This window comes from Balaenoptera acutorostrata, chromosome 2 (assembly GCF_949987535.1).
Source record: "Balaenoptera acutorostrata chromosome 2, mBalAcu1.1, whole genome shotgun sequence".
NCBI classification, from domain to species: Eukaryota; Metazoa; Chordata; class Mammalia; order Artiodactyla; family Balaenopteridae; genus Balaenoptera; species Balaenoptera acutorostrata.
This window is the reverse complement of record NC_080065.1, coordinates 183705879-183729536: the sequence shown is the minus strand read 5'-3', so window position 1 is coordinate 183729536 and position 23658 is coordinate 183705879. Positions and strand designations below refer to the sequence as shown.

Sequence of the window (23658 nt, the reverse complement as noted above, 5' to 3'; positions counted from 1 at the left end):
AAGTCCCTATTTAATTCTTTCTTGTCTGTCCTGTCCATGTGTGGCTGAAAGGGTGGCTGGGTGGATTACTCTTGTGTTCATCCAAGTGCATTTTTGGGGGGTTTATTTCCCCCAGATGGCTGGGTCTCAGGTGGGGGTCCAAGATGGCCCCCGCCCCAGGAAGCTCTGCGTCCTCTGACTCTTCCCTACTGGGGCTGGGCAGGGTGGTGGTACTGAGGTTGTCTTTTTTTCTTTCTTTCTTTCTTTTTTTAATTTGGCTGCGCTGGGTCTTAGTTGCGGCATGAGGGATCTAGTTCCCTGACCAGGGATGGAACCCGGGCCCCCTGCACTGGGAGCGCAGAGTCTTAACCACTGGACCACCAGGGAAGTCCCCTGAGGTTGTCTTTTGATGGCCAAGCCCTGGCCCCCTTGTTACATCCGATATTGTCAGTTCATCCCAATTCATACTTTGCCCTGTAAAGACCCCTCCGCTGGGACTTGGTGAAGGGATGTGACCCAGGTGATGTCCCAACATCACCCCTCCCTGTCACGTGCATAACTGACTTGCCCATCCAGCCCCCTGGTGTACATTTAGGGCTCAGCGGGACTAGGGTTGGTTAAACCAGGCATTTTAGGCTGCTGAGGGCTTACGGGCAAACTCCCAGTTGGCCAGCTGTTCACTCCAATGACATCATCTAAAGGAAGGTGGTGGCTTTAGCCCAGCGAGACCCCCCACAGTGTGGAGAGGCTGCAGAACACCTTCCTGGGGGTCCAGCTCACTCCCTTTATGAGGTGGAAAGAGGGGAAGGTGGCCGTAGACCCATGTTCTGAGTTGAATTTGTGGTCTCTGGCGCCCTCTTCTGGGGAAACTTTTTATTACAGCCTAATTGACGTGTACAAAATGTGAGTTCACCTGTGTTTAAGCACAGGGTTCCATGATTTTTAGTAAATTTGTCCAGTTGTACAACCATCACCACAATCCAATTTGAGCAGATTTCCATTACCTCAGAAGTGTCCCTTTTGTCCGTTTTGAGTGAATCCCTCCTTCCCTCCCATCCATAGCTTTCTGTCTCTCCTTTTCTAGAAACGTCATGTAAATGGCGTCATAAGATTGTAATCTTTTGTGTCTGGCTTCTTTCACTGAGCATATCTTCTTGAGGTTCATCTATGTTTTTGCATGTATCAGTACTTGCTTCCTTTTTATGGCCTAGTACTATTCTATCACCTGCTGATGGACATTTGGTTTGTTTCCAGTTTGGGGTGATCATGAGTAGAGCTGTTATGAATATCCGTGTACAGGTCTGTGCATTGGAATTTGCTTTCATCTCTCTCAGGTGGATGCCTACGAGGTAGGTATGGTCTGATCAGGTGTCTGCTTAACCTTTTCAGAAGCTGCCAGGCTGTTCCAAGGTAGCTGCCCCATCTTCCTTTCCCACCATCAGTGCCTGAGGGCCCAGTTGCTCCACATCCTCCCAGTGGGAAAACTTTCACATTAGGGGATTCATGGTGGTAGGAACTTCTTCCTTCTCAGAAGGGATCTCCTGGTAGCCAGATGCCAGCTTGCCCTCATCAGCCTCTAGGCTGCCCAGCTCCAGTCCTGATTTAGAGGCTCATTTCTGCCCATCCTCTGAGATGGGATGCCAGAATCACAGAGTCAAATGGATCTGGGTCGTTGTGGTGGGTGGAGCCCTGACCCTTCAGTTCCTCTGTTTATCCATCTTTCTATTATCTAGCATCTAGGATACTTTAAAATAACGTTCCACCAAAGAAGTACACTGACACGTTGCTTCTAAACATGAAATAAATCCATTCTTTGGTAATAACCTTTAATAGAGTGTAATCTGTAATAATACTGAATCACAATGCTGTACACCTGACGCTAATATATTGTAAAGCAACTAGATTTCGATTTTAAAAATATAAACACAAAATAAAATGAAGCAAATGGAACCCAAAGATCTCAAATGACAAATGAGCATCCCCTGCTGTGTCCTCGGTGGGGTTCCTTGGAGTCTGCTGTTTGTTACTTTTCTTAGGTTACTTACCTTCATATTTTTGAGTCAATGGCTCTTAAACTTGTGTGTGAATAAGAATCCCTACTGGTGGGTCGGGGGGAGCTTGAGAATTTGCATTTCTAGCCAGGCTGGGGGTGGGGGGAGTGGGTGGCTGATGCAGTTGGTCTGGCCATCCCAGTGTGAGAATCTGTGCTCTCCCTGGATTTGCAGTGCTGGACATGATGATTCCACGTGATGATGGAGAATTTCTCCTGTTACTGTCCCAATCTGTGTGTCTAGTATATTATTTAAGGAAATACAAGTGAGAATAAAATTCGGCATTAAAAACCAAAAAGAAAAAGCTTCCACATGACTGAGGGAAGCAGCTTCGTTTGGGACCCACTGTTTTCAACCACAAATAAGCTATTATAAAATTCCTTAAAGGGATGATCTTACCAGTTATATTCTTGGAAAACACAGCAATAAAACCATGGATACAGGAAAACGAATGAAAGCAAATGGTCGCGGACAATTAAAATCGATTACTCATGTTCTTTTATAACTGGTTGGGTATCTATATGCTTTCTAGTACAAACTAGGAAACTATTTGTGGGGGGAACTTTTTATTTTGTTATAATTTCAAGCTTACAGAAAAGTTGCAAGATCAGACCAAGAACTCCTGAATATACCATTCATTCACTTTCCCCAATGTTAATATCTTGTCCCTTTTGCTTTTTCATTTTCTCTCTGTGTATATATACATACGTATATGTAAATTATTCATATTTCCCCCCTTAACTCTGGATGTAAATTGCACTCTGTGCCTCTGTAACCAAGCAGGACCCTATGGGGACTTTGCAGGACAAACCCGCCCATCATGTCTTCCACCTTCGTCTTGTCTGTAAAAAAACCTTTAGCCTCCTAGGCCTTCCTCGAGTTCCAAAGAATAAATTCAATCAGAGAAGGGAGAAAATGCAGAAAGAAAGGAAAACAGTCAAGCATAATAATGATTTAGCCATTAAACAAAGTCAAGGACCTTTAGTTCGTCCTCAAGGGCTGTAGATAATATTCTGAGCCGTGTCCTTTGAGCTGTTTTACAGATACTGAGACCCCACTAGGTGGAAGAAGTAAACTGCATGATGCCCACAAGCACGTAGACCCCAGACCAATTGGAACCAGAAGGTTTATGATGTTGACTCCTGATTACCTCACCATCAACCAATCAGAAGAACGTCCACCAGCTGATCACGCACACACACCACCCCCTCCCTCACCCCGTCTTTAAAACCCTTTCCCTAACTATTGGGGAGTGAGTCTGGGTCTTTTGAGCACTAGCTGCCTGGACTCCTGACTTGGCGCCTGCGATCAACACTGCCCTTTCCTTCACCACAACCCAGGTCAGTAAACTGGCTTTACTGACCGCACGTGAGCAGACCCAGTTTGGTTCGGTAACATCCCCTTTATCCTGCAATACTTCAGTGGCTGCTCCCAAACAGCCAACAAGGAGGTTTTGCTAGTGAAAGGGCGCCCTCTTGTGGTCACTATTTTTCTCCACTGACCGCTTTCTTTGTATATTGTGTATACAATTACTTGGTCAGTGTCTGTTGCACAAATATCTTCTCCTTGTTGTGGCTTGCCTGCTTGCTTTCTTCATAGTGCCTTTCAACGAGCAAATGTTTAAAAATTTAATGACCTACTTGATCTTTCCTTTGTGTGTATTTGCCACATTTTGTATCCTAGCTAAGAAATCTTTGCCTAACCCAAGGTCACAAAGCTTTTTTAAAATATTTATTTATTTATTTATTTATTTTTTTTTTAAGATTTCTTTATTGACTGATTGATTGCTATGTTGGGTCTTCGTTTTTGTGCTATGGCTTTCTCCAGTTGTGGCAAGTGGGGGCCACTCTTCATCGCGGTGCGCGGGCCTCTCACTATTGTGGCCTCTCTTGTTGCGGAGCACAGGCTCCAGACGCGCAGGCTCAGTAGTTGTGGCTCACGGGCCTAGTTGCTCCGCGGCATGTGGGATCTTCCCAGACCAGGGCTCGAACCCGTGTTTCCTGCATTAGCAGGCAGATTCTCAACCACTGCGCCACCAGGGAAGCCCTAAAATATTTATTTATTTATTTGGTTGCGCTGGGTCTTAGTTGCGGCACATGGGCTCCTTAGTTGCGGCAGGTGGGCTCCTTAGTTGTGGCATGCATGTGGGATCTAGTTCCCCGACCAGGAATGGAACCCGGGCCCCCTGCATTGGGAGCGCTGAGTCCCAACCACTGCGCCACCAGGGAAGTCCCAAGATTTTTCTCCTCTGTTTCTTCCAGATGTTTTAGAGTTTTATCTCTTACATTCAGTTCCATGATTCACTCTGAAATGACTTGTGTACACTATATTATGATGAAGTTATCGTTTCTGAATCGACAGACATGCCCTTAAAAAAGGAGACCTATAAGAATTTTCAATTCTCCCAAAATTGAGCCTGTTAATTTAATGCAAATAAACCAGCTGCAGCCCATCCTGGACACCATCCACTGCACATCTGAGCTTCTCCAAGTGCCTGAGATGACAGTTCACAGCCAGGAACTGCTCGCAGAGCCCCCAGGCCTGCCCCAGCCTCACCTCAGTCACCCTGGCAGCCCTCCCTGTACTAGAAGCATCCCGCCTAGAACCTGGAAAAAGGCTGGGGATGGGTCCCTAAAAGGGGAGAGGGGGCGGTTAGGGCAGGGCAGAGGCTTCTCTGTGTGTGACTGGAACCAAACAGCTGTGCAGGGCCCTGGGGAGGCAGCAGAAGCAGCAGGTGCTCACAGCCTCTCCCCTGTCCATATTGGGATACATTATATTTATTATATATGCTCTTTATATGGTTAATTTTTGTCCTTCCTCACTGGAATCTAAGAAGGATGAGGGCAAGGATTTTTGTGTTCGTTTACTGCTGTCTTCCCCCGTGCAGACAATAGAGTCTGGAACACAGAGATGCTTAAAGAGCATTTTTTTTGAGAAGTCTCCATGCATTTTTCCCGGGTACACCCAATACAAATACATACATAGGTACAAAAGTGAAAACATGAGCTACATCGCCATCCAGTGGCCACTATAGGATATCACAAGGCATATATTAGTAACAAAAGCAACACGTAGAGAAATTAATAAAATATGACCCCATTTCCCCAAGAAATAAAAGACTTTCAGGGGAGAAACAGTCCAACAATGGGAATGTCTTTTTATACGGGTGTGTTAGCATGAGGAACATGTTCGGAGAAATAAGCATTTATTGCTTATGCGAGCGGCCATTGCTTATTAGAGTAACCTGGGCGCTCAGGGATTAGCGGGAGGCCACGCCCCCAGCAGCATCCCTGGGCCTCATTATGCGATAACCACGCCCACGTAGGCGGATCCTTCCTTAACCGCGCCCACAACTTAATTTCGGTTTCAGGAATGACCTAGAGGGGAGAGGTCGACGTTGGGCCCAATCGCGTCCCGCGGTGGGGCGGGGGAAATAGCCTTTCTCTGCTCGGCGATTGGGGGATGCTGTTGGCCCGCCCATCCTCGGGGCTCCACCAGTCCGAAGCCGAGGGCTTGCCTCCTTTTCCGCTCCCAGCAGCCCTGGAGCCGGAAGCGGAAGCGGCGGTCGGGGAGCGGGCGCCGGGGCTTTGACGGGCTAGCCTGCTTCTCCCGAGGGAGGTTTTGCCTGTGTCCACCGCAGGTCCTGGTCCCGTGTCTGCTCGTCGGCCGAGGCTGGAGGAGTGGCGGGCGGCGGTGGGAATGGGTCAAAAGGTGGGGCACAGTTCCAAGAGTAGGGGGCGGGGTCATTAAAAGCGCGAATTCCAGGGTCCCGCCCGGGTGGAGGTCGGTGGGACGGGACTGAGCCCTGGGGGTTTTGGTTGGCGCGGGATCTTCTGACCCCCTGGGCCTTAGGACCCGGATCGGACTCACTGTAGGATTTTGGGGAAGGGTGGGTGTAGGTGAGATATAAGTGCAGCCTGGTTTCCATTGGCTCAGAGCAAAACTGAGCTCCGTGTAGAGGGGTCAGCGTTGGGTCTGGACGGCGACGTGGACCCAGGCCCAGTTTCCTTGGGAACCGCAAAGATAAGATGCCTGTGGATTGTACGTCCGGAAACCCCTTATCTGAGCCCTGCACCTGGGTGGAGATGGAGATGGATTCTTGGTATCCAAGAGAATCAGGTCTGACAGGCAGGAGAGGGACGTTGTCTTCCTTCTGATAGGACTTCGGTCAGAAGCTGTGCTTTTAATGGACAGGGTATTCAGCGAGGTAGACGGCAATGGCTCAAAAGGGAGTTGTTTTGACACTTTACAGCTGTAGCGTGTTCTTGAAGGATATGTTTCCTGCTAATTTTGCAGCTGGCTTCATCCGCCCTCCCAGCATGATGAATGACAGGGCCGGTACTTTCTCAGCTGATTTTTACTATCTCACTCGTGTCCCGTCAGACCTGCTCAGCTGGGCCCCAGTCTTGGGCGCCAGTCGTGGCCCCAAGCCTTAATCAGCTCTCCGGTGGTAGTAGGCAAGTTGCTAAGCCTCAGAGCCTGTTTCCAGCCTGTAGATCGAACGTACATAACAGTACGTGCATTTAGCAAGTGATGTGTAGGATGTAAAGTGTGGATTATTATTGGAATTCTCTGGCGGTCCAGTGGTTAGGACTCTGAGCTTTAACCGACGAGGGCCCGGGTTCAGTACCTGTCGGGGAACTAAGATCCCGCATGCTAAGCAGTTTGGCCAAAAAAAAAAAGTGTTGATTATTGTTAGTGTCAGCTCATCATTGTGGTCGTCATCATATTAAAGTCTTAGACCCTTGAAATGCAGGCGGCAGAATGACAGCACTTACGACCTTGGTCTTGGGAGAAAAGACTCTAGTATCAAATGAACTGTCTAGAGCAGTGATTTTTCAACCCTGGGACAGTTTTACCCCCAGGGACACTTAACAATATCTGGAGACATTTTTGTACCACCTGAGGGGTGGAGGTGGGGTGCTACTGGCATCTAGTGGGTGGAGCCAGGGATGCTTCTCAACACCCTGCACTGAATGGGGCCGCACTTAAAACTAAGAATTGGGCTTCCCTGGTGGCGCAGTGGTTGAGAATCTGCCTGCCAATGCAGGGGACACGGGTTCGAGCCCTGGTCTGGGAAGATCCCACATGCCGCGGAGCGACTAAGCCCGTGAGCCACAGTTGCTGAGCCTGCGCGTCTGGAGCCTGTACTCCACAACGGGAGAGGCCGCGATGGTGAGAGGCCCGCGCACCGCGATGAAGAGTGGCCCCCGCTTGCCGCAACTGGAGAAAGCCCTTACACAGAAACGAAGACCCAACACAGCCATAAATAAATAAATAAATAAATAAATAAATTAAAAAATAAAAACTAAGAATTATCCCCCAATGCTTAATAGTGCAGATATGGAGAAACGCTGTTTAGAGTGAGTGATGCATGATGTGGAGTAGACATTCATTAGCTACCATGATATCTTTATTATTCTATTATTGGTGAGTTTTCGCAGAGAAATGATTTTCTTCCAGATCCAAAGTAATTCCTTAATCTCAACGAAACACCATTTCCATATTTGCTTTTTAATGAAATAATTCAAAGAAATGTACAGAAGTAATATACAGATTTTAACATTTAGCCATATTTGCTGCACACACTGGTAAAACAGTACAGATATTTGTCCCCCTCCCTCCCCAGAGGTAGCCATCTGTAATTTGACATATCACTTTCTAGTCTGTGTATGTAGGTTTTTTGTTTGTTTGTTTGATTGGTTGGTTGTTTTTGTGTGTGTGTGTTTTTAAAAACTGCCATAACGGAATACTACTGTGCATAGTCATCGCCTGCTTCCCCCCCCACCTTCCTTCAACATTATTTTTGGGATTTAGTTTTTATACCCCAGCGTTTCTCACATTTAGCACTGTTGACATTCAGTACCAGATAGTTCTTTTTGGGGGGCCGTCCTGTGTGCTGTAGGATGTTGAGCAGCATCTCTGGCCTCCACTCACCAGACGCCAGTGACAGCCCCTCCCCAATCAGTCCTGACGTTCAAAACTGTCTCCAGACACTGCCAAGGTCCCCCCCAGGGAGCAAAATTGCCCTTGGTAGAGAACCAGTATATATGTCAAGATGTAATTAGTTCCTGACATCTCCTTTGTATGTGGTATTTTTTTTCTCAGTGTTTTACTTTTGTTACCCACTTGGCTCCTTGGACTCTTTAATCAATAGAAATTGATAGGAAGCCAGATGAGGAATTCAGGCAGGGCTTTACTGGGACTCGTGTTGTGAGGGAGAGAAAACAAGTATCAGGGGCCCTTGCTCGCTCCCTGAGGCGGGGGAGCAGGTCCTTTAAATGGGATGGGGGGGCAGGTCCATGGGTCCCCCCAGACGGGTGGCGTAGGTGGCCTCACGCCCTTGGTGGTTCTGTGTGCAGGTATCATGCTCAGTACCCTGCTTTTCCCCCAGCACCTCAGAAGTAGCAACTGGGTGTTTGGTCATTTTGTATCTTGTTCAGAATTCGCTGCAACTGTGCTTGGATGCAGTTATTTTTAGTCCCTTATAGTTTCTTTGTATTGTGTTGCGGAGATTCTGGTGCTCCAGGAGATGTTTGTCCAGGTGCAAGCATTGCAGCAAAGGGTCCCAGGTCCCAGCCTATCTCAATTTGTGTAGTTAAGTAACAAATTCTCCTTGTGAAAAACTGGGCAACGTATGGTACCAAATGGTATACTGTGAAAAAGAGGTCTCCCACGCCAGTCCTCATGTCACTTGGTTGAGCCTCTTGAAAGCCATCAAAATTTCCAGTTGCTTTTGTGAGTTTTTAGATCTCTGCATGTACCAACGTGTGTTCTTAAAGCCCAAGAAGACAACTGATGGATACATTTTCGATTGTAATAGAGAATGCCACATTGTCCTCGGAGTGGCTCCCTGGGGTGTGAAATGAGCTTTTCCCCCGAATTCTGGCCAGTACTTGAAAGCACACAGCCCTCAAGTTCATGGTGAGGTGGAAGGGTTGAGTCAGCCCTCACTTGTGTGGCTGGGTTCACCTTACCTAAGCTAGCTTTGCATCTTTTTGAAGTTTCCTTCTATGGCAAGATTCCCTGGCCAGGTTTTGCAGAGCTCACTTTTGCTAAGAAGATTCGATTCTTCTGTCAATTTTAGTCCACAGTTTTTTTTCTACCATGTCTGATTTCTCAGAGTGACTACGTGCAGTTTTCGGTGTCCTGCAAGCTCTGATTTTTCTGGTGTTTTTCTTTCACAGAGGCATGTGCTGACCAGTACGATAGCCAGTAGCCACAAATCTTGTTTTTATTTAAAGAGCTTAGTGTGTATTTTTTTTCAAAAAGCTTCATTGAAATATAACTCATGTACCATACCATTCACCATTTGAAGTGTACACTTTAATGGCTCTTCGTATTCACAGAGTTGGACAACCATCATCACAGTCATTTTTTAAAATAAATTTATTTATTTATATTTATTTTTAGCTGCATTGGGTCTTCGTTGCTGGGTGTGGGCTTTCTCTAGTTGTGGTGAGCTCGGGCTTCTCATGGTGGCTTCTTGTTGCAGAACACGAGCTCTAAGTGCACGGGCTCAGTAGTTGTGGCACGTGGGCTCATTAGTTGTGGCTCGCGGGCTCTAGAGCACAGGCTCAGTAGTTGTGGCGCACGGGCTTAGTTGCTCCGTGGCATGTGGGATCTTCCCGGACCAGGGATCGAACCCGTGTCCCCTGCATTGGTAGGCGGATTCTTAACCACTGCACCACCAGGGAACTCCCGTCACAGTCATTTTAAGAATATCTTCACTACCTCAAAAAGAAACCCTGTACCCTTCACCTGTCACCCCCTATCTCCCCAACCCCTACCCCAGCCCTAAGCAACTACCAATCTACTTCTGTCTTATTAGATTTCCCTCTTTGGGATATTTCATATAAATAGAATCATACAATATGTGGTCTTTTGTGATTGGCTTCATTTATAATGTTTTCATGGTTCATCCATGTTGTAGCATATATCAGAATTTCCTTTTTAAGGCTGAATAATATTCCCGTGTAAGGATGGACTCCGTGTTTATCCATTCATCTGCTGATGGACACTTGGGTGGCTAACACCTTTTGGCTGTTGTGAACATTTGTGTACAAGTATGTGTTTGAAGCTGTTCTCAACTCTTTTGCTAGATCCCTAGGAGTGGAATTGCTGGGTCATGTGGTAACTGTATGTTTACTCACTTGAGGAACTGCCAGACCTTTTTCCACAGCAGCTACACCATTTTACATTCCCACTAGCGGTGAATGAGGATTCTGATTTCTCCACATGTCACCAAGACTCGTTGTTATTTGACTTTTTGATTCTAACTGCCCTAGTGGGTGTGAGTGATACCTCGTCGTGGTTTGGGTTTGCATTTCCCTGGTGGCTAATGGTGTTGAGCAGCTTTTCATGTGTTTATTGGCTCCCTGTGTATCTTTCTTGGAGAAATGTCTCCTTAGCTCCTTTGCCCACTTTTATTGGATAACTTATCTTTTTATTCTTGAGTTGTAGGAGTCTTTAAAAATCCATTCTAGATACAATTCCCTTATCAGATATATGATTTCCAATTATTTCCTCCTATTCTGTGGCTTGGCTTTTCACTTTCTAGATCATGTAAACATATCCCCAGCCTTGCCCCAACCCCTGTTCAGTCACCCTGGGTGAGCCCTTCAGCACCAGAAGCATTCCTTCTAGAACCTGGAAAAGGTTGGGGCTGGCTCTCTGGGGAGGTGGGGTGTGGGTGAGGTGGGGGTCAGGGCAGAGCGGAGGCTTCCCTGTGTGTGATGGGAATCAAACAGCTGTGCTGGGCCTGGGAGAGGCAGCAGAGGGACAGGTGCTCACAGACACTCCCCTGTTCCTTACCTGTGTACTGTGCCCTTGACATGTGCCCCCATACTGGGATATATTATATTTATTATATGTGCTATTTGTTAATATGGTTATTTCTTTATTTTTAATTGAAGTATAGTTGATTTACAATATTGTGCCAGTCTCTGCTGTATAGCAGAGTGATTCAGTTATACAAATATGTACACATATATGTACATTTTTTAAAAAATTTTTTATTAGTTAATTTATTTTTTGGCTGTGTTGGGTCTTCGTTTCTGTGCGAGGGCTTTCTCCAGTTGCGGCAAGCGGGGGCCACTCTTCATTGTGGTGCGTGGGCCTCTCACTATCACGGCCTCTCTCGTTGCAGAGCACAGGCTTCAGACGCGCAGGCTCAGTAGTTGTGGCTCACGGGCCCAGTTGCTCCGCGGCATGTGGGATCTTCCCAGACCAGGGCTCGAACCCGTGTCCCCTGCATTAGCAGGCAGACTCTCAACCACTGCGCCACCAGGGAAGCCCTGTACATTCTTTTTTTATAATTCTTTTCCATTATGGTTTATCAGGATATTGAATATACATTAGGACCTCGTTGCTTATCCATTCTAAATGTAATAGTTTGCATCTATCAACCCCAAAATCCCAGTCCGTCCCTCTCCCCACCCCCCTCCCCCTTGGTAACCACAAGTCTGATCTCTATGTCTGTCAGTCTGTTTCTGTTTTGTAGATGGGTTCACTTATGCCATATTTTTAGATTCCACATATAAGTGATATTATTTGGTATTTGTCTTTCTCTTTCTGACTTACTTCACTTAGTATGATAATCTCTAGTTGCATCCATTGTTTATTTTTTTATTTTTTTGGCCTTGCCCAGAGGCTTGTGCGATCTTAGTTCCCCCACCAAAGATTGAACCCGGGCCCCTGGCAGTGGAAGCATGGAGTCCTAACCACTGGACGGCCAGGGAATTCCCAATATGGTTATTTCTTGTCCCTCCTCACTGGAATCTAAGAAGGATAAGGGATTTTTGCGGTCATTTACCACCATATTGTCCAGTGCAGAGAACGGTCCAGGACATAGGAGGTGCTTAATGAGTATTTATTAGAGGAATCAGCCACATTTTTGTTTGTGCACACACAGAAAGTCTTTGAAACGTTACACAAAACGCTGGTGACAATGTTTGTCTTTGGGGAGAGCGCTGGGGGACAGGGTGTTGGGATGGATTGCCACAAAAAGTCCTTAGCCTTCAGAGAGACCCTATGCTTTGGTTTGGGCAGATTATCATTGTATTATTTAGTTGTTTTTTTAAAAAAACTAGTTGCATAGAAATGTGTATGAAACGATCCCATTTTTGTAAAAAAGTTAAGAGAAAATCCTGAATATGGGCATATCGTTTGATAGCCTTATAAACATGCAGAAAAGTAAAACTTACTCGAGCACGCGGGGGTGGGGGTTGGGGAAGAAAACAAACAAAAACCACAACGCAGAGGTGGAGACAAATAGAAACCACACCCCCGAGGAAGCGTTATCTGTTAGGTACGCCCCCCAATAGGGCGGGGACAGATATAGCCACGCCCATGGGGCGGTCTCAGCCTCAAAACGCGCACGGATTCTCTCCTAGAGCCTAATCGCGTTGCAGTGGGCGGGAACTCCAGTGCTTCCGCCCATGATCCGCAGATGCTGCTCGCCCCTCCCACCCCAGAGGTTCCGCCAATTCCGGGATGTCTCATTTCTTCTGGCCTCGGAGTGGTGGTGGTAGCTCCCGCCACCGCTGGGAGAGGCCCCAGTTCTCCGAGGCCAGCGGGGCTCGGCGAGGGGTGGGGCGGTCACATGCCGGGGCGGAGCTCTAAGGGCAGCGGGTAGGGTCGTTTTGACACTGTCTCCTGCCCCGTGGAGGTAGCTCCGAAGGCCGGTGGACCTCGGGGACCTAGGTAGGGGCTCCCGACGTTTTCACCCCGGGAGTCCGAGAGCCCCGATGGTCCCGCCGCCAGACTCCTCTGCCGGCGCCGGTCTGGGGTCCCACTGCCATGGTGGGCGAGTTGCGCCCCCTCCCAGTGCCTCAGTTTCCCTATTTATTTATTTATTTGATTTTTGTCTGCGTTGGGTTTTCATTGTTGCACGTGGGCTTTCTCTAGTTGCGGTGAGCGGGGGCTACTCTTCGTTGTGGTGCGCGGGCTTCTCATTGCCGTGGCTTCTCTTTGTTGCAGAGCACGGGCTCTAGGCGCGTGGGCTTCAGTAGTTGTGGCACGCAGGCTCAGTAGTTGTGGCTCGCAGGCTCTAGAACGCAGGCTCAGTAGTTGTGGCGCACGGGCTTAGTTGCTCCATGGCATGTGGGATCTTCCCGGACCAGGGCTTGAACCCGTGTCCCCTGCAGTGGCAGGCGGATTCTTAACCACTGCGCCACCAGGGCTTTAAAAATAGGGGAATTAATCTAAGAGAAGCCCCAGACGTGTTCCCTGCACGTCGTGCTGTTAAGTGCCGGCGTTGTTAATCTATTAGTACTGCTGTTGTCATTTACCTGTCCAGACTTAGATAGGGAGAGACTTTATGTAGAAGAAAAACTCGCAGTTAGTAGAACGCTCCGATCTCAGAAATCTGCAAGAGTCTCAAAATCAAACAGAAGCCTTTAAAAAATAGGGTAAGAAAGGTCAAGCAGAGATAACCAGAATCCTTTAAGGGGAAATGACCAGAGATGTCTGCAGAAGAGTAGTCTGGGTGTGGTCAGCGGGTCCCCAGGAGGAGCTGATAAGGGGGGGTCACGGGCCACTTTTTCATTGCTTGCTCAGGCTTGGGCACAGATCCAGGGTCCTCTGGGAAGGAGGGAAGCCTAACTGAAGTTTTGGTCAAGACAAACCAGAGGTTAAGAAATGGGCAGCTGTGAACACTTGGTCATAACCAAGGGCTTGTAGTGCTGAGGTATGGGCAGGCTGTGGGGTGGGTAAGGATGTGGATTTTGGAACCAGATTCGCGGGAATCAATCCCTGCCCGCTACCGCTTTTTAGCTTTAGTAGTCGGCTACTTAACTTAGAGCCGACTACTTAACTTCTTTGTCCCTGTTTCAACTGTAAAGTGGGCTTCACAACAATAGTATCTGACTGTTAGGTTGTTCTGATGATTAAATGAAGGAGAAAAGCAGCTCGCGACAGTGGGGAGCCAGCCCCAGCACAGCGGGGCAGAGATTTCTCCTGTTTTTAACGGGACATGGACGTCAGGCAAGGCCACCCCATGACCCTGATGGACAAACGTAGAACATTCTGTAATTCTTGGAACACAGACTCATCAAAAACATCGCCCATATCACAAAAAGGATCATCCCATCCCCTTTCTTGGCTAGCAGGAGTGAAAACTGCTTCTTTGCCAAACATAGCTTCAGTTTCCTCCTCCTGGAGATGATATTCCCAATCAGATTACCCCAGTCTCCTGACAGCATCCAATGTAGAGCAAAGCCCGGCTCTCTCTCTCTCTTCTTTATTTTAAAAATTTAATTAATTATTTTTGGCTGTGCTGGGTCTTCGTTGCTGTCCTCCGGCTTTCTCTAGTTGTGGAGAGCAGGGGCTACTCTTCTTTGCAGTGCGCGGGCTTCTTGCGGTGGCTTCTCTTGTTGCGGAGCACGGGCTCTAGGCGCGCGGGCTTCAGTAGTTGTGGCTCGTGGGCTCAGTAGTTGTGGTGCACGGGCTTCGTTGCTCCGCGGCATGTGGGATCTTCCCGGACCAGGGCTCGAACTTGTGTCCCCTGCATTGGCAGGCGGTTCTTTTTTTTTTTTTTAAGGATTTTCTTATTTATTTATTTATTTATTTATTTTTGGCTGTGTTGGGTCTTCGGTTCGTGCGAGGGCTTTCTCCAGTTGCGGCAAGCGGGGGCCACTCTTCATCGCGGTGCGGGGACCGCTCTTCATCGCGGTGCGCGGGCCTTTCTCTATCGCGGCCCCTCCCGTCGCGGGGCACAGGCTCCAGACGCGCAGGCTCAGCAATTGTGGCTCACGGGCCCAGCTGCTCCGCGGCATGTGGGATCTTCCCAGACCAGGGCTCGAACCCGTGTCCCCTGCATTAGCAGGCAGATTCTCAACCACTGCGCCACCAGGGAAGCCCTGGCAGGCGGTTCTTAACTACCGTGCCACCAAGGAAGCCCAAGCCTGGCTCTCTTTAAGCCTTCCTCAATATCACCAAACCTAGTTTCTTTCTTTCTTTTTCTTTTTTCTTTTTTTTTTTTTTTGCCCCCACCTCCGCTTGGGAGATTTTAGTTCCCCAACCAGGGATGGAACCTGTGCCCCCAGCAGTGAAAGCACCAAGTCCTAACCACTGGCTGCCAGGGAATTCCCTCAGTATCACCGCACCTAAGCCAAATCACTGTAAGTCTTTTCTAGCACCCTCTTAGAGCAACGCCATGATTCCTTATGCGATGTGTTCTTCCTGGCTGCAGGGAGTGATAAACCCACTCTGTTCAACCACAGGCATGTGCCTGGTGGTCTTTGCCTGGGGAGGCCCTGATGGGCTAACACAGAAGCATTTCCAGCAGTGTCGGCACCTGGCAAGTATTGTATTAGTGCAGCTGAGATTTTTATCATCATCCATCACACGTGCAAAAGGGTGCAGACCAATTTCTGACAAAGGGTACATCCTCACTACTATTCAGTTTCATCACAAATTACTTTCAAAAGCCAATTCAATTCTTGAATCTTGTGTTCGGGCATTTAAACCATTTCCCTTCCATCTGCATTTCATTTCTTGTTGAGTGTGAAATAATTCAAAAAAGGGAAAGTTCAGAGACCAATAAAACAAATCCCTCGCATATTTGCCACCCAGGTTTAATAAAATTGAACAGTGTGGCATTTTGGCTGCATAAAAATATAAAACATGTATTTGAAGCTCCCTTTGAAACCCCTTCCACTCTCCCCAGAGGTAAGCAGGGTTTAGCGTCTGTGAGTCTTTCTGTTTATGTTGTTACACCTTTACTACCTGAGTGAGCATCCTTGAGCAGTGTGTGGAATTCTTCTGTGGCTTTGAAAGTTTAGATAAATGTAAATGGTATTGTATTTCACATAGCTATCTTTTTTGAAAGACTATGAACCAGTCATTAAAATTGTATTTTAGATTATCTGATGACAGGGGAAAGTGTTCAATATATATTATTAAATGAAAATGTTACAAAGCAGTATGTATCATATAATTTTTAAAAATTTTTGTTGAAATATAGTTGATTTACAATGTTGTGTAGTTTCAGGTGTATGGCAAAGTGATTCAGTTATACATATACATATATATCTATTCTTTTTAAGATTATTTTCCATTATAGATTATTACAAGATATTGAGTATAGTTCCCTGTGCTCTACAGTAGGACCTTATTGGTTATCTATTTTATATACAGTAGTATATATATTTTAATCACAAACTCCTAATTTATTCCTCCCCACCTTCCCCTTTGGTAACCATAAGTTTGTTTTCTATGTCTGTGAGTCTGTTTCTGTTTTGTAAGTAAGTTCATTTGTGTCTCTCTTTTTTTTTTTTAGATTCCACATATAAGCAATATCATATGATATTTGTCTTTCTCTGTCTGACTTCCTTCACTTAGCATGATAATCTCTAGGTCCATCCATTTTGCTGCAAATGCCAATATTTCATTCTTTTTTATGGCTGAGTGGTATTCCATTGTATATATGTACTGCATCTTCTTTATCCATTCATGTGTAGAGGGACACTTAGGTTGCTTCCATGTCTTGGCTATTGCTATGAACATTGGGGTATGTGTATCTTTTCAAATTATGGTTTTGTCTGGATATATACCCAGGAGCAGGATTGCTGGATCACATGGTAACTCTGTTTTTACTTTTTAAAGGACCCTCCATACTGTTTTCCATAGTGGCTGCACCAATTTATATTCCTACCAACAATGTAGGAGGGTTCCCTTTTATCCACACCCTCTCTAGCATTTATTATTGGTAGACTTTTTGATGATGGCCATTCTGACTGGTGTGAAGTGATATCTCATTGCAGTTTTGGTTTGCATTTCTCTAATAATTAGTGATGTTGAGCATCTTTTCATGTGCTTTTTGGCCATCTGTACATCTTCTTTGGAGAAATGTCTCTTTAGATCTTCTGCCTATTTTTTTATTTTTCATTTTTTTATATATAGAGCTGTATGAGCCGTTTGGATATTTTGGAAATTAATCCCTTCTGGGTCACATCATTTGCAAATATTTTCTCCCATTCTGTAGGTTGTCTTTTCATTTTGTTCATGATTTCCTTTGCTGAGCAAAAGCTTTTAAGTTTAATTCGGTCCCATTTGTTTATTTTTATTTCTATTACTCTAGGACAGAGATCCAAAAAAATATTGTTGCGATTTATGTCAAAGAGTGTTCTGCCTGTTTTCCTCTAGGAGTTTTATAGTATCCGGTCTTACATTTAGATCTTTAATCCATTTTGAGTTTATTTTGTACATGGTGTTAGAGAATGTTCTAATTCGATTCTTTTATGTGTAGATGTCCAGTTTTCCCAGCACCACTTGTTGAAGGGACTGTCTTTTCTCCATTGTATATTCTTGCCTCCTTTGACATAGATTAATTGACCATAAATGCATGGGTTTATTTCTGGGCTTTCTATCCTGTTCCATTGATTTAATGTTTCTGTCTTTGTGCCCTTACCATACTGTTTTGATGACTGTAGCTTTGTAGTATGGTCTGAAGTCAGGGAGCCTGATTCCTCCAGCTCTGTTTTTCTTTCTCAAGATTGCTTTGGTTTTTTGGGATCTTTTGTGTTTCCATACAAATTTAAAATTTTTTGTTGTAGTTCTGTGAAAAATGCCATTGGTAATTTGATAGAGATTGCATTGAATCTATAGATTGCCTTGGGTAGTATGGTCATTTTAACAATATTGATTCTTCCAATCCAAGAACATGGTATATCTCTCCATCTGTTTCTGTCCTCTTTGATTTCTTTCATCAGTATCTTATAGTTTTCAGAGTACAAGTCTTTTGCTTCCTTAGGTAGGTTTATTCCTAGGTATTTTATTCTTTTCGATGCAGTGGTAAATGGGATTGTTTCCTTAATTTCTCTTTCTGCTATTTCATTGTTAGTGTATAGAAATGCAATTTCTGTATATTAATTTTGTATCCCACAACTTTACCTAATTCATTCATGAGTTCTAGTAATTCTCTGGTGGCATCTTTAGGATTTTGTACGTATAGTATCATGTCATCTGCAAACAGTGACAGTTTTACTTCTACTTCTTCTTTTCTAATTTGCACTACTTTTATTACTTTGTCTTCTCTGATTGCTGTGGCTAGGAATTCCAAAACTATGTCGAATAAAAGTGGCGAGAGTGGGCATCCTTGTCTTGTTCCTGATTTAGAGGAAATGCTTTCAGCTTTTCACCATTGAATATGATGTTAGCTATGGGTTTGTCATATATGGCCTTTATTATATTGAGATATAGTCCCTCTATGCCCACTTTCTGGAGAGTTTTTATCATAAATGGATGTTGAATTTTATGAAGAGCTTTTTCTGCACCTCTTGAGGTGATCATATGGTTTTTATTCTTCAGTTTGTTAATGTGGTGTATCACATTGATTGATTTGTGGATATTGAAGAATCTTTGCATCCCTGGGATAAATCCTACTTGATCATGGTGTATGATCCTTTTGATGTATTTTTGGAGTCGGTTTGCTAGTATTTTGTTGAGGATTCTTGCATCTATTTTTCATCAATGATACTGGCCTGTAGTTTTCTTTTTTTGTGATATATATATAATCTTAATTGGTTAAAAAATTTTTAAATTAACGAACCTTATCTTTTAGAGCAGTTTTAGGTTTGTAGAAAATTTGAGCAGAAGGTACAGAAAGTTCCCACATACCCTTTGCCCATCACACACACACACACACACACACACACACACACACACACACACACACAGTTTCCCTGCCTTGCATTCATGTGGTACATTTGTTACAATTGATGAGCTGATATTGATACATTATTATTTTTAACATTTTTTTATTGGAGTATAGTTGATTTACAATGTTGTGCCAGTCTCTGCTGTACAGCAAAGTGACTCAGTTATACACGTATAGACATTCTTTCTTTTAATATTCTTTTCCATTATGTTTTATCACAGGATATTAAATATAGTTCCCTGTGCTATACAGTAGGACCTTGTTGTTTATCCAGATACATTATTATTATTTTTTTTATAGCTACTTTATTTATTTATTTATTTATTTATTTATTTATTTTTTTGGCTCTGTTGGGTCTTCGGTTCGTGCGAGGGCTTTCTCTGGTTACGGCAAGTGGGGGCCACTCTTCATCGCGGTGCGGGGACCGCTCTTCATCGCGGTGCGCGGGCCTCTCACCACCGCGGCCCCTCCCGCTGCGGGGCACAGGCTCCAGACGCGCAGGCTCAGCAGCTGTGGCTCACGGGCCCAGCTGCTCCGCGGCATGTGGGATCCTCCCAGACCAGGGCTCGAACCCGTGTCCCCTGCATCAGCAGGCAGACTCTCAACCACTGCGCCACCAGGGAAGCCCGGAGATACATTATTATTAACTAAAGTTCTTAGTTGACATTAGGTTTCACCCTTGGCTTTGTACAGTTCAGTGATTTTCAACACATGTATAATGACATGTGTCCATCATTGTTGTATTATACAGAATAGGGTCACTGCCCTAAAAATCCCCTGTGCTCCACCTCTTCATCCCTGCCTCCCCCAACCCCTGGCAACCAATGATTTTTTTTTAAGTTTTTTTTTTTTTCTTAATTTTTGGCTGCATTTGGTCTTCGATGCTGCGCATGGGCTTTCTCTAGTTGTGGCGAGCGGGGACTACTCTTCATTGCAGTGTGCAGGCTTCTCATTGAGGTGGCTTCTCTTGTTGCTGAGCACGGACTCTAGTCATGCAGGCTTCAGTAGTTGTGGCACGTGGGCTCAGTAGTTGTGGCTCACAGGTTCTAGAGCACAGGCTCCGTAGTTGTGGTGCATGGGCTTAGTTGCTCCACGGCATGTGGAATCTTCCTGGACCAGGGCTTGAACCCATGTCCCCTGCATTGGCAGGTGGATTCTTAACCACTGCACCACCAGGGAAGTCCAACCACTGATCTTTTTATTGTCTCCATAGTTTTGCCTTTTTCAGAATGTCCTAGAGTTGGAATCATAGTGTGTAGCCTTTTGAGATAGGCTTCTTTAACTTAGTAATATGCATTTGAGGTTTCTCTGTGTCTTTTTGTGGCTTGATAGCTCATTTCTCTTTATCACTGAATAACGTTCCATTGTCTGGATGTACTATACTTTATCCATTTACCTACTGAAGGATATCTTTGTTGCTCCCAGTTTTGGTCAGTTACAAATAAGGCTGCTGTAAACATCCATGTGCAAGTTTTTGTGTGGATATAAGTTTTCAGCTCCTTTGGATAAATACCAGGGAGTGCCATTGCTGGATCATATGGTGAGAGTATGTTTAGTTTTGTAAGAAATCACCAACCTGTGAAATCGCCAACCTTCCAGAGTGGCTGGACCACATTGCATTCCCACCAGCAATGGATGAGAGTTCCTGTAGCTCCACATCCTTGTCAGCACTTCGTGGTGTCAGTATTCTGGATTTTGGCCATGCTCATAGATGTGTAGTGGTTTCTCATTTTAATTTGCATTTCCCTGATAACACAGGATGTGGAACATCTTTTCATATGCTCATTGGTATCTTCTTTGCTGAGGTGTCTGTTTAGATCTTCTGCCCATTTTTAGATTGGGTCATTTGTTTCCTTATTGTTGCGTTTGAGGCATGCTTTGTATATTTTCAACGCAAGTCCTGTATCAGATGTGTGTTTTGCAGATTTTTTTTCTCCCAGTCTGTGGTTTGTCTTCTCATTCTCTTAGCAGCACCTGTCACAGGGCAGGAAGTCCAGCTTGTCAAACCTTTTTTAAAAAAAATGTTTATGTATTTATTTGGTTGTGCTGTGTCTTAGTTGTGGCACGTGGGCTCCTTAGTTGCGGCTCACTGGCTCCTTAGTTGTGGCATGCGAACTCTTAGTTGCAACATGCATGTGGGATCTAGTTCCTTGACCAGGGATTGAACCCGGGCCCCCTGCATTGGGAGCGTGGAGTCTTAACCACTGCGCCACCAGGGAAGTCCTTATCAATCCTTTCTTTCATGGATTGTGGGGATGTTGAGGTTGCAGGTGGAAGTGCTGTGTCTCAGTTGCAGAGGTGGGTACAGATCACATCTGGGAGAGCTCGGCTGGCGCCAGGGCCTTTCAGGTGGCCTGTGGGTGCTGGAAGAGAGACATAGCAGGAGGGAAGAGGGAGTCAGCTGAAAGTTTTCGTTTGAGATCAAAATGATCTGAGCATGGGTGAGCGCTGAGAGGAAGGGCCCCTAGGCTGGGGCTGCCGTAACAAAGGACCACCAACTCAGATGGCATCGAACAAGAGGAGCTTATTAAGGTGTCAGCAGGTGTCTGAAGGCTCTGAGAGAGGATGCTTCCTGTCTCCTCCAGCTTCTGGTGGCCGGCAATCCCTTGGTGCTCCTTGGCTTGTAGACCATCACACCAGTCTCTGCCAGCACCTTCATGTGGCCTTTTTTAAAAAAATATTTATTATTTTATTTAGGCTGCACTGGGTCTTAGTTGCGGCATGTGGGATCTAGTTCCTGACCAGGGATCAAAGCCGGGCCCCCTGCATTGGGAGCGCAGAGTCTTATCCATTGGACCACCAGGGAAGTCCCTTCATATGGCTGTTTCCTTGTGTGTCTGTGTCGGGTTTCCCTCTTATAAGGTCACCAGTCATTAGATAAAGGCCCACCCTACTCCAGTATGACTTCATCTCAACTAATGAAATCTGCCATGACTCTGTTTCCAAATAAAGCCCACTTCTCAGGTGCCAGGGGTTGGGCTTTGAACATATCTTTTTGGAGGACACAATTTGACCTGCAGCAGAGGGGGGACCCTGGCGGGTGATGACAAGGCAGGAGCAGAAGCCATGGGAGTTGGGGGGAGGGTTAGGCGGTGAGGAGTCCAGGGTGTGGAGGACAGAGCGCTGGGAGTGTCCTTGTTGGGGACTTTGGGGCCCTGAATGATGCAGATCCGAGGGTGCTAGGTAGCACCAGAGGGAAAGGGGAGTGAACAGGGGACGTGACAGAGACCGGAGAGGAAGTTGGTGATGGTGATGGGGAGAGGATGACTTGGGGGGGAGTGTGGGTAGCAGAAATAGGCGGAAGAGCCTTTGGGAATGGACAAACTGTCCTGCTCACCAGGGGTAGCAGTCATTGTCCTGATTGCAAAGAGAGACTTAGGACCTAAGACAGAAGAGGCTGTGCAGTGGCAGCCAGGAGGGGGGCCCGAGGGAGCACTCTGTCCAGAGTTCTTTCAGTTCTGGGAACGTTCACCCTCTCTCTTCCCTTTGTTCTCCCACGTGGCCAAATTTCCATGTCCATATGGAGTCTCACCTGTTTGCACCACTGCATAGTTGCCTTGCATGGTCCTGATAAAGTTCATTCTACTCTCTGACACTTCAGTGCAGTATTTTGGCTACTTTGAACTCTGTTGCTTTTATCATCCTTTTATATCCACGCTTAGTATCTGCTGTAGACTGAATGTGTCCCCTCAAGTTCATGCTGACTCCTACTCCCTCCCTTCCGTGGGATGGTGTTGGGAGATGGGGCCTTTGGGAGGTCATTAGTCAAGAGGGTGGGGCCCCATGATGGGATTAGTGCCCAGTCTGTGGATTCTGTTATGGCAGCCTGAGCAGGCACTGGATTATTATGAAATTTACTGAACTCACCTGTGCCAAGTTCCCAGCCCATCTGGTGTGTCATCATTGCTGAGGGGTGGCGTCTTTTATTATTAATAAGACTGTGCCCTATCTTAAACTTGGGGTGGTTTTCATGTTAAGCCTCTTCCCCTGGGATGGGGACCGGTTTGGGGCTGGCATTAGTGACTGATGGCTCAGACAGGACCCAGAAACCACCATTCCCTGAGAGGCCACAGGGCCATGAAGGGGAACATTCTGGCATTGCTGCTGCTGAGCCCAGCAACAGTGGTACGGATGTTCTCACCAGATGGCAGCTGCTGACTGGCACCCCGAGTGAGGTGAGTCCCTGGTCTTGGTGTGGGCACCTTCCCTCGGTGGGGATGCTGCATGGTCCTGCCAGAGGCTGGCCAGATGGAGGCCCAGGCGCCCAGCTGGCTGATGTCTGAGTTGGGGAGGGCATTTTCTGAGGGTGCAACTCCAGAACCCCACTCGAAAGTTCATTTGCCCCCTTAAACAACCGATCTCTCTGAGCTGGTCTCCTCCCGTGCACACCGGGGATATTGTCACCCCTTCCATGGGCTGTGTGGGTGGGCCCTGGGTGTGATGAGGCCACAGGTCTCTGGGGGTAGGAGTGTGGTGGCCTGGAGGACTTGGGGATGTGTGGGGTCACCTGGCCTCTGTCTCCCCAACTCCCTCCAGCCCTGCCTGCTCAGGATCTTGTCCTCTGCATGAGGGGAACCCAGTAGAAGACGGGATGTTTGCTGGGCTTCTGATGAGTTGGTTGTAAGTGAATGAGTGGAAAATCCCTCCTCCTTCAGAAGGATTTTCCATTTTCTTTTTTTTTAAGATTTTTTTCATGTGGACCACTTTTAAAGTCCTTATTGAATTTGTTACACTGTTGCTTCTGTTTTTTTGTTTTTTTTTTAAATTTATTTATTTATGGCTGTGTTGGGTCTTCATTTCTGTGTGAGGGCTTTTCTCCAGGTGTGGCAAGTGGGGGCCACTCTTCATCGCTGTGCGCGGGCCTCTCGCCATCGCGGCCTCTCTTGTTGCGGAGCACAGGCTCCAGACGCGCAGGCTCAGTAATTGTGGCTCACGAGCCTAGTTGCTCCGTGGCATGTGGGATCTTCC

General features: G+C 46.3%; 1 protein-coding gene across 1 annotated transcript in view; it reads left to right on the top strand.

Moving 5' to 3' along the window:
- The window catches only part of LOC114236991 (uncharacterized), a 65363-nt gene that overhangs the window by 5035 nt on the left and 36670 nt on the right, over positions 1 to 23658 (top strand). The window contains exon 3 of the mRNA XM_057540476.1: positions 5630 to 5741. Within this exon, the coding sequence (XP_057396459.1) occupies positions 5630 to 5741 (112 nt within the window). The remainder of the gene's footprint in view (positions 1 to 5629; positions 5742 to 23658) is intronic.